Source organism: Fulmarus glacialis, unplaced genomic scaffold (assembly GCF_000690835.1).
Source record: "Fulmarus glacialis isolate BGI_N327 unplaced genomic scaffold, ASM69083v1 scaffold22857, whole genome shotgun sequence".
Lineage (NCBI taxonomy): Eukaryota > Metazoa > Chordata > Aves > Procellariiformes > Procellariidae > Fulmarus > Fulmarus glacialis.
Genome location: NW_009225398.1, coordinates 251 through 11,769, shown reverse-complemented (window position 1 = coordinate 11,769; position 11,519 = coordinate 251). Strand labels below are relative to the sequence as shown.

Below are 11,519 nucleotides of genomic sequence, written 5' to 3'. Positions count from 1 at the left end.
ATTATATTATATTATCACTGTAATGCTTTGGCAATTTTGTGACACTTTCAACAAAAAAAAAATAAACACTAGCACTTCAAATATTTCTGTTACAAGAGCAAGTCACATTTGCTAAATACATACTCACTGATAAATGTAAATAAACACCTCATGGTGAAAGGAACAGAGAGAGACCACAATCTTGCTAATTCTACCTAGTCAAATCTGTGCTGTACACAGTAATTAATTTACCAGACAACTGGACTATCCAAGACTATTGTATATGATCACATAACTGTGGAAATGTAATACAAACTGAAAGTCCAGAAACACCATTGGATGGGCTACTGTTTTTTTTAATCTGGACTTTTGCTGTTTTTAAACAAAGTATTTCCTTCTACTTCGAAATATGATGACCATGTGCCCTATTAAAAACACTCAACTTCTCACTGGAAAAAATTACGAAATTTCATTTTTTACAAAGTTTTCTAACTAAAATGACACGGTACTTTCCCCTCATCACTTACAATTTAACTTAAAAAAAATTAAAATTATAACATGGCTGCTTAATGAAGATAGATTTTTACCTCTTTCATTTCCCTGGTAATTTGCAATTTCAACAATGTTCTGACATCCTAGTTGTTTGAAGAATTGCAGACTCAGATTCACAATTAATACCTCAAGCATCTCTACATTAGCACAATCCCATTCTACAGCAAGAACAAGATAAAGCAGTTTGATTTGAAACTCTCTAATTGCTGATTACCTTAAGTCATTTTATGCTGTCCCTGTTGCACACTGAGTGTTACTGAAGTTCACCTGATATGAGGTACCCTGATCATGAATCTAAACTCAGCCTCCTGTGGTATTTTTAAACCATGTTCTTCTTTTAGAAAAAAACACGAATACTAAAAAAACTGAGATTGAGGCAATGACATAATTTTATAAGTGCATCTTTCCAAAAAAACATTGGTGACAATCCATTTGGCCCTTTAGAGTGATAATCATCATATGCAGGTTCTTATCTGCATAACCCTAGAGAAACTCTTCTTCTGAATAGTGTTTTATAGTGTCACAAACTCAAAGCACATAAATTCCCTGTGTCCATTTTCCACCTGTAATTAATTTAATATTAATGCAGTTTATTCATAACATTCTTCTCCCAGCTAAGAACTGGTTTCTTGCAAAAATTCTGAAATTATGCTGGCGTATATCTTTTAATGAATTCAGGACTTTGACCAACTTATCTTTTGTGAAATAAAGAGAGTGGGAGAGGGAAAGATACCTACTAATTTATTTGTAAAAGGGAGGAGAAAGGTTTTTACTAGAGCAACCTTATGACGAACAAAGAATCAGGAAGTAACAAGCCAAAGATATCTGGGAAAGTCAAATCAAAGACATTTCAGATCACTTTGCTGCCCAGCAAAATGGCAGTTGTTTACACACTGCTGGTATTATTCTTAGCAGTTTTTGTTGCTGGATTTATATTGCTGGTCATGGGGGCAATTAATTTTGATTTCTCCAACTCAGAAATTCCTCCTGGAGTGAATCAGCCTGTAAAGCTCCGAATCATTCATATAACCTTAATAAGCAGAGCTGTGGTGGTAAGTTAACCTGGTGTGATTTCTGGGGGAAGAACGGTGAACCTGTAGATTTTAAACTTAATGCAATGCTAGAACTCTGCTTGGAATTAATTTTCAGAGAGGAGGGCAGGGCATAGCTATCATGTTGCATGTTGTATTTAGAAGCTCAGTTTTGCTAAAGAAACCTTTACCAGATTTTTTACACTACACTGCATTATTACAGTCCTACCTAGCTCTTACATTAGGCAGTATGTAAATGCTGCCTAACACAAGCATTTGAAAGTCTGCCTGTGCTTCTACAATGAATTGTGCTAACCTAGCAATAATTTAATTAAGAACGCTTATACATGTTGGATCATTTATATTTCCATTCTAGGTTCAGAATATATCATCAGATGTCTTTGGGCCATGCTTTCAAGCTTTTCTTGGACTTGGGGATGAGGAGTTATGTATTTATTTTGAAGATAAAATTAGAAACTGAACATTTCAGATTTGGTTTTGGGAAGGGGGAGTTTTTGTCACACAAGTGACAAAATTAGGTAACATTTCCAAAGAGGAGCTGAAAGAATTCCTCCTCCCCTGAACACATATTTATAACTCCTGCAGCAACTAAGCAGGCTTGTCTGATGGGAATGAAGGGTTCTGGCCAGCCCAACTTCTTCAGGTGAACTGGCCTGTAAAAGAGTGGGAAGCTAACCAGTCCACAAGAGTTGAAGCTCTTACCAGCACTCAACTTCTGGTGATCTCTGCTGACAAAGGATCTCACTGAATCAGGAGTATTCTCATGTTATGATAGATGCATAGATGCTGTGATGATGGAAGGTGTTAGAAACACATGAGATAGCAGAAGTTGTGCATATATTTAATAAATTACTTAAGCACCTCCAAGAGGGACAAACTATTTAAAATTTAAAAAAAAAAAAAGAAAAAAAGAAAAAAATTCTCTGTCAGAAATATTCTAGATTATAGTGGACCATAGTAAAAAATTCTAGATATGTATTCTCATGCTTTGGCTGCACACAGGTTGTAATTACAAAGTGATTACTTCACATAAGCAGCTGGAAAAGCCAGTTCTCTTTTTATTACTATCATCTATACACTGCCCATTAGTACCATAAACCAGAATTGTATGCTGCAATGTAAACAACACAGAATGAAAGAAACAAACAAGTTGAATGTAAAGGTGAGAATATTCTTTGTAGTTGTTCCATTTCTGCTTGGAAGATAGCAAATACAAAAGAATAAGTCATTTTATCATGTTTGTATACAATCAGAGATACTAAGACTAGTTTCTATAATGAATTAAAATCAGCATGTTGCAAAATGTGTTAGTTTCTTCAGCATCAAAATCAGGCATGGAGAACATTATAAATAGCTGGAGTCACTGAAGAAAAGGTCTTTCATAGGTAAATATATTGAGTCATAACACTGTACTGACAATCCATACAAATGTGGCAGTCTAGTAAGAAATATTCATAACAAGATATTAACTATTAAGAGCTTGATCCAAATCTTCATAAGGACCGAAGTACTGGTTTGGCATGACTAAATAATAAAATTCAAAACAGAGGTTATGCCCTTTTTTTATTTTTGCAAAGTTATGTTGGACCGGTAGCTCTCATTTGTATTCTTTTCATCTTTTGGTGCCTGGCACTAATATCACTACGGCATATAGAAAGAACAGAAGTTTAGGCCTACTAAATATCCCAGGATCTTCTTGCCAGTGCATTGCACACATCAATGAAGACTTCCAAGATGAATCAAAAAGCAATTATCAAATATATTCTCAACTTAGTCAACTCTACTTTGAGCAAGTGTCCGTATCATGAAAATCAGCACCAGAACTATCATCTTTCGCTATGTTTTCACATCTTCTCAGGGGCAAGGACAGAATAACCAGTGAAAACCAAAGTCCTTTTCGATGTTAGGAAAAGGACCTGCTGAGAAAGCAAAGGGATATATTTCACCAGTCTGTGTTAATGCTGCATTGTTTTGGGATTATGTTCTTTGGTGAACACTGCTCTTCATGTGACCTCTCATGATGTTACTGTTATTTTTTCAGTTATACTATACCTGTACAACCACTCAAATATTTTATGATTGCCCTAAAATATACAACTTACACATCATGAGTATACTGTCCATACAGTTCCTTTACTTTGAAAAATACAGAATCTCTTGAGTGAACTCCCTATTCTCTTTGCCTTTGAACAGGGAAAGATTTTGGAAAATATTGGCATCTGCAGTCAGGTTAGCTTTGTCCGGTACATGCAAGGTAGAAAGACTCTAGGAGTGGACCCTAAGCTCTTCATCAAGGACCTGTGGTTTGAGAAAGTGCCTGTAAGGATTTATCATCCTAAGGTTCCATCTGCCAGGCGAAGGAGAGGAGTCATGTTTTTCCATGGAGGAGGATGGGTATTTGGAAGTCTTGGTAAGATATCTAACAGAAAAAATATTATAATTTAGTTAAAGAAGTATCCACTTCATAAATGGCAAAGTTGATTGTTGCTTTATCCGTAGCAGTTACAAAGTTCGAGTATAACCACAGATGCACTCTCCTAAGTCTTGCTGTCAGAAGAAAGCATCTGCTGTGCATTATGTGCATTTTTCTTAAAGACAAGGACAATGAGATATGAAGGGAAAAAATACAGTAAGCAAATACTGAAATAGGAAGATCAGAGGGTACAAAAGATACGATAAGCTATGTAGGAAGGGGCAGAGAAAAGTAGAGAGTATTTTCTTCTTGCAATTCTTTGACTTATGCAATAGACAACATTAGTACTCTGGCAAAAAAAAAAAACAAACCAAAACAAACCCAAAACCCACCAAATATGTTTCTTTCAGAGACCCATGAAAAGCTATGCCGCTCTATTGCTAGAGAAAGTGAATCAGTGGTTGTATCTGTTGGGTGAGTCTTTCCTCATGCTGTTTTTTAGAGATTATTTCCTACAGTGTAAATACCACCTTATAGCTTCCCCGATCATAGCAACAACCATTTTCAGAGAAATGTTTCTGTGGGACTTATCAATAAATGTTTTCAAATTCTAAACTCAAAATTGATAGTAAACAGACAGTAAGCCACATATTCTACTTAATCCTTATTCAAGGAAACTCTGCTTGATGTTTACAGAAGCATTATGTGAATGACAAGCTAATATCATCATCAATATACTGACATAACAATTTGGATTATGAGGACATAGTTGCACTGTAACAAAGATATAAAACAGAAGTATTATCATCCGACACATGGAAAGCTAAAGCATAAACCGACTAAATGACTGTCAATAAAACCTAGACATAGTTGGCAGCTGAGTACTCCTGTGTTGTTAAAGACCTGAGGAAACATCCTAAACAGATGATATCCTAACAAGTTAATCTGCACCACCTGGTCCAACTAGCTGCAGTTTATTTTTGACAACCTGTGGAGAAAGGGAAAATTCTGAAGTAATCAGTGTATTGCTGGTTGCAGGAACCAGTATTTTCAGCAATACATTTAAAACTAGTATTTTCCTCTCGTACTTTCATTGTCTCCTTTTGTGTATTAGGTATCGTTTAGCTCCTGAACACAAATACCCTGCCGCATATGAAGACTGTCTTAATGCTACCATACACTTTATGAAGAATATAGAGCACTATGGCGTGGATCCTGCCAATGTAATTGTCTGCGGGGACAGTGCTGGGGGCAATCTAGCAGCTGCTGTTAGCCAGACCCTTGCAAGTAGATCCGACCTCCCCAAACTACGTGCTCAGATCTTGATCTACCCAGGCCTTCAGGCACTGGACTTCAATTTACCATCCTATCAGCAGAATCGGGGAGTCCCTCTCTTATTCCGAGAACGTGCTGCTTTCTACCTGTTACAGTACCTAAATGGGAATGCATCAAATCTGGAAGAGGTCTTGCAGGGTTCCCATATTCCTATAGATATTAAATTAAATTATAGGAAGTGGGTGAGTCCAGATAACATCCCCGAAAAATTTAAGGTCAGAGGCTACAAACAACATGTGCTACTCGACTGTACAAACGAAGTTTATGAGACAGTGAAAAGATTCTGTGAGCCCAACCTGTGTCCACTGTTAGCTGAAGATGCTATTATTCACGAGCTGCCTGAGTCTTTCATCTTGACTTGCGAGTATGATGTGCTGAGGGACGACGGCTTGCTTTACAAGAAGAGATTGGAGGACAACGGTGTTCGAGTCACCTGGTACCACCTTGAGGATGGATTCCATGGAATCATAAATACATTTAATAGTGACTGGTTGTCATTTTCATCTGGAAAAAGGGGTCTTGACAATATCGTGAACTTTCTAAAAAGCTTATAGAATCAATTTTCTTTCTTTCTATAAGAACTGCCAATTTTCTGCAGTCTTTTATGCTTCTAAATTCCATGTAAGAGGTTTAGATAGGACAAATAAGCAATTATGCCAGTGTGACCACTGAAAAAGATATTTCAAGAATGTTATGGAAGTTTCTTTTAGTGCTGTTTGAAGTATTCCTTGTGCAGTCTGCCTATTTTAATGATCTATTTGGACTAGTCACTTGCTACTCTCTCAGTAAATATTAAAGATGCAGTAAAGTTTTAAATCAACATCTGGCCTGACCCATTTTATTCAATTATGATCTATGGTTTCATTCTTTCTAGAAGGCTAAGTGTGTTTTGGCAAAGGAGAAAGATACTGATATTACAAAGCTGTAACGCAGTGCCTGTGCTATATGCTACCTGTAGCCTCTGAGTCTAAGATTCCCAGTCACCGACTTGCAGAAAATTTCTATGGGCCTAGGTAACTGGTATTTTAGACTTGAAAAAATGAAGTCAAAACTGCAACTGTCCCCAACAGAGATACTCTATTAACAGCTTTGTGTAAATTACAATGGAGGAAATGCTCTAAGTGTTTTCCTATGTTTATCAAACATACAAGTATGCTGAAAAACTTGTTCCTGTGCTTAAATAACAACAAAATAAGATTGATGCATTTACTTTTGCAGAGCACACGCTAGCTTTTTGTTTTCCTCATGTTAGTTCCTTTTCTTTTCTAAATATCCTTGTTAAAACTATATATTCCAAACTATTTAAAGAACGTCCACAATACAGGAAGCAATATGTTGTGGCTGCAGATCAGATGCAAGAGGCAATTTAATCTCCATAGTAGCTGGCTCTCCATGTAAATAGCAACCCGTCATAACCTAGAACTTCATTCACTACTTAACTGCTATCTCAGTCATTCGTATCATCCACAATCCAAGAATACCATGCAGAATACCAGGCCCTGTATCAGTCCCACAATTAAGGTGAAGCTAAACAGGAAATTAAACACATTCTTCTCTGCCTCTTCTCCAATGTGATGCGTGCTGGCACCTTGCACAACATTTCCAAGGACTTTAAAGTGTGTGGCACCTGAGAGATCTGTCGTAACTTGGACTGCTCTAAGGTTTACTGTTACCTGAGAAAGCTGAATCAAAGATAGGCATAAAGACACCTCACCTTTGGTTAAGTGAAATGTCATTTTTTTATATACTGCCAGTGATACTGCTGGTGATTTTTACTGCTTCATTCATACTAGCAATTATGGGAACAATTCAATCCAAGTACTCCAACGTCAGTATCCCTCCTGGAGTGAATCATCCTGGAAAGCTTCAAATTGTCCTTGCTTCTATGATTACTACATCTGCTATGGTGAGTTACTCTGCCATGATTTCTGCCAGAAATGTGGTTAAGGTGTTATTTTTGTAAGGTTATATGTGTAAATACCAGAATCCTGCTGGCTGCATCAAGACTTAAATGAAGGCTTTCTTTTTTTGGGGGGTGACTTTAGGGGCCAATTTTTGTAAAATCATTTCTGTTAGACTTCACATAGTTTCAGTCAGGTTTTCCCTATTATACAGGGATGAAGCCAACTGTAAGAGTCCAAGCTTTATCAGCTGAGCTTCCCTAATTCAGTTTAAATTATTTATTTATAAAAAGTGAGATTTTCATTTCCATTTTAGCTAAGCACAGATGATATCTTTAAGCCATTCTTGGGGCTTTCCAGTAACACTGATGGAAGGCTGGGTGCTTCTTAAGCAGATAAAACCCACTCACGGGAAACCTTAGAGGAATTGACACCTGGGTTACAAGCCTGTAAGTGGTGGGAAGCTGGTATGAAACCCCAGGACTTGGTGATGCTGAGAAGGAAACACCTTTTTTTCTCCCCTACGACCAAGCGTGAGTCGGACGTGTGCGCCTACCTGCTCAGGTGCATCGTGCCAAAGCAACCACGCTCATCCAGGCATGTACCTCACCGCCACGGCTCCATCTTCTCCTGTGCCAGCTTTCTGGTGAGGACCAAACCAGTGTGGCCGCTAAAGGCGAGGGTAGAGGGGAGCGGCTCTGGAGCAGGCTGAATGCTGCCAACACGAAGCCCGGGTACTCCCTCAGGCCTCCAGTGGCTGGGGGAAGGCAGGCGCGGGGTCTCCCTCACAGCAACCTGCCTGGCATGGTGCGTGGCAACCTCCCCCGAGGCGGCCCGTGGCTGCTGGCTGCCCCCGGGGAGGCTGCCCTCCGCTCAGCTGGGCTCTCCTCCCTCTCTTCCAACAGGGGAAGATTTTGGAAAAGATGGGGGTGTGCAGCGAGATCACCTTCACCCGCTACATCCACTCCGGGGTGAAGCTGGGGCCGGACCCGCAGCTCTCGCTGGAGGACGCGCGGTTTGGCCAGGTGCCGGTGAGGGTCTACCGGCCGCGCGCCCTATCTGCCTGCCTGCGGGCGGGCGCCATCTTCTTCCACGGCGGCGGCTGGCTGTACTGCAGCATTGGTAGGGCGGGCCGAGTCATTTTCCCCCATGCACAGCGCAGCTATGCACTGCCGCTGCTATCTTCTGGAGGCAGGGGGAATAAATCTGTCCCGAAACCTGGCAGAAGGTCCGAAATGTGGCTGAGCTTTCTTTGGCCAGCTTAGTGCTCTTGGTGAACCACTGCTGCCTGCCTTGAGGGGAGGAGGCAGGGCTCAGGGGAAGAGGGACAAGGGGAGGCAAAGTGGTGTGTGAGGGTCGGGAAGGGCATGGCCAGTGCGGGAAAAGGAGGCTTCCACTTTCCTTGGCTGTTGCATCTGGAAACAGAGCGCACAACTAACAACCCCCCAACTTTTTGCAGATTCCTATGAAAAGATCTGCCGTTACATTGCTAGAGAAAGTGAGTTGGTGGTTGTGTCTGTTGGGTGAGTTATGTCAGTACTACCCTGTGGAAGTCTTTTTGCTGCTTTTCACTTCTCAGCACCACAGTGTTGCACGTCTTGTGGGAACACTCCTCCTCAGTAAACCATTTCCCCGGGATCCCAGATGGTCAGACAGAATTTCCAGAGGACTATTTTCATTTCTTTGTTCCCCAGTCTGCTAATGCAGGGGGAGTGTAAACAGACCCCAAAGTAAGATTCATGTATCTCACAACACGGAGCTATGCTGGCACCATACAAAAAGAAGGAATGCTTTCCGGAAGAGTTTTCTTACGTGTTTGGAACTGACTAATAAACAAACTTGGAAGGTGGTGATTCAGTGATCTGTTTAATTAGATGTAATCACCCTGTAAATTTCAAGGAGTTTTCTAACAGTAAGAATCAAATGCTAATATATTTTAATACTCATAGTACAGAAAAATATAACTTCGTCCCAGTTACTTAAATAAACAAAGAAAAATAAAATAATTCTCAAGAGGAAATATCCTAAGTAAAGGTGAAATGCAGGCTGATTAAATTACTTCATCCAGAAGGCAGATGTGGTCTACACCAGAAGAGTAAAATTAACTTGTATCACTCACGTTCTGATCAGTGCTGTTCTCAGAAGAAGATCCCAACTATGCTAGTCCTTGCAACTTCATTCTACCAGCTATCATTTATCTGTGATAACTCGCTGGACAAATACCTGTTTAGCAGATAATGCCACTGGCTTTTTTTCTGAAGGAAATATACTCCAGATAACACAGGGAAAGCCAAGGTACTGTAGGAAATTTGTATTTACAGTTATGACATTTCCTTCTTTTCCTTTTGTTGTCTCTTTCTGTGTATTAGGTATCGTTTAGCTCCTGAACACAAATACCCTGCCGCATATGAAGACTGTCTTAATGCTACCATACACTTTATGAAGAATATAGAGCACTATGGCGTGGATCCTGCCAATGTAATTGTCTGCGGGGACAGTGCTGGGGGCAATCTAGCAGCTGCTGTTAGCCAGACCCTTGCAAGTAGATCCGACCTCCCCAAACTACGTGCTCAGATCTTGATCTACCCAGGCCTTCAGGCACTGGACTTCAATTTACCATCCTATCAGCAGAATCGGGGAGTCCCTCTCTTATTCCGAGAACGTGCTGCTTTCTACCTGTTACAGTACCTAAATGGGAATGCATCAAATCTGGAAGAGGTCTTGCAGGGTTCCCATATTCCTATAGATATTAAATTAAATTATATGATAGGAAGTGGGTGAGTCCAGGTAACATCCCCGAAAAATTTAAGGTCAGAGGCTACAAACCACACAAGCCCCATGAATTCAAGGCTGAAGTTTTTGAGAAAGTTAAAAGATTCTTTGAGCCCAACCTGAGCCCACTGCTAGCTGAAGATGCTATTATTCACGAGCTGCCTGAGTCTTTCATCTTGACTTGTGAATATGACGTGCTAAGAGACGATGGCTTGCTTTACAAGAAGAGATTGGAGGACAATGGTGTTCGAGTCACCTGGTACCACCTTGAGGATGGATTCCATGGAATCATAAGCCTACATGATTTTTGTGGTTCCTCATTTCCAGCTGGGGAAAGGGGATTGGACAGAATTATTAAATTCATAAAAGGCCTGTAGACAGAACTTTCCTTCTTTCTGCTTCTCCCACTAATGTCTCCGTTTAGGCTCCCAAACCTCAGGTGGTACTTGTCAGCAAAAATGTGATACCCTTTGATGCGTAAAATACCAATTTTGATATTCAGGAACTTCAAATACTGTCTGAACACTGGTCTTTGTCCTCATGAGACTATTGACAATTCAGTCTTTACTGTTTTAATATTTCCCACATGCTGTCTTTCAATCCCTTTTCTTTAATTCAGCATCTGATTGATTCCTTGTATTTAATTACTGGATGATTTACTTCGATGTAAATAATGTCTGTGGAACGATTTGGATTAAATAACTCCTGTGAATTACAGTTATCCATTTGATAAGCTCCAAAGCATGACTTTATTTTATTTAGGTAAGAAGTACAAGTTAGGTACATAGTGAGGGAAGGAGGGAAGAGTTAGAGGAAAGCTCTGGAAAAACAGGCAGAGATCAAGGTCTCAGTGAGGAGATTCAACGTATATTCAGTGGGCATGGCAGAACCCCTCCTGCAAGAGCAGCAGTAGGAGGCCTGAGTTAATTGGGGACACCTTGCTGGAGGCAAGTAAGGGCTGCCCTGATTTTGAAATAACCGTAGCTCTACAAATTCCTACTTAATTTTGGGATTTCTCCACTATGCCCTCTGAAGCTGAGGGCAAGAGATACTGGTTGAGAGGGAACACTTACGTCAGGTTTTAGAAAGACAGTAAAGATCAGTGAACTGGGCTCTTGATCTGTGTTATACTGGAAGGTTTAGCTTAAGGAGAGAGAAAATATGAACCAAAACTTTTTCATGTTCTTTCAGAGAGTGGTTCCCCAGCATATTTTTTTTAGAATTTGTGCTGATGTTTCTCCACGTTTTGAGTTTTCTTTACAGGACAAGGCAGTGTATTCCTTGGCATGATGCTTCATTATACCCTGTTGATGAAAGCAAGGAAACACAGTGGTGAGCATACTCAAAATAGTAAGACTGAGAAAATGAAAATCCTAAGGAAAAAAAAAAATCCCAAGACTGAGGAAATCAGAAATTTTTACAAAAACAAATGCTGTCTTCCATTTAGATTTCACAGTGCAACGGCAGCCCTTCCTTTAGCTTCCTGCAGGCTGTCTTTAGACAAAGAATCCCTAA

General features: G+C 40.0%; 2 protein-coding genes across 2 annotated transcripts; both read left to right on the top strand.

Moving 5' to 3' along the window:
- Positions 1 to 1,406: 1,406 nt before the first annotated feature.
- On the top strand, positions 1,407 to 5,885 carry LOC104080176 (arylacetamide deacetylase-like 3). Its single transcript, XM_009582476.1, has 4 exons — positions 1,407 to 1,583; positions 3,777 to 3,993; positions 4,407 to 4,470; positions 5,111 to 5,885. The coding sequence occupies exons 1-4, from the start codon at positions 1,407 to 1,409 to the stop codon at positions 5,883 to 5,885; spliced, it is 1,233 nt and encodes a 410-aa protein (XP_009580771.1).
- Positions 5,886 to 7,129: 1,244 nt separating this feature from the next.
- On the top strand, positions 7,130 to 10,381 carry LOC104080177 (arylacetamide deacetylase-like 4). The gene is given in 5 exon segments (XM_009582477.1): positions 7,130 to 7,237; positions 8,138 to 8,354; positions 8,692 to 8,755; positions 9,602 to 9,998; positions 10,001 to 10,381. Coding segments are annotated over 5 exon segments (1,167 nt in total).
- The last annotated feature ends 1,138 nt before the right edge of the window (positions 10,382 to 11,519 follow it).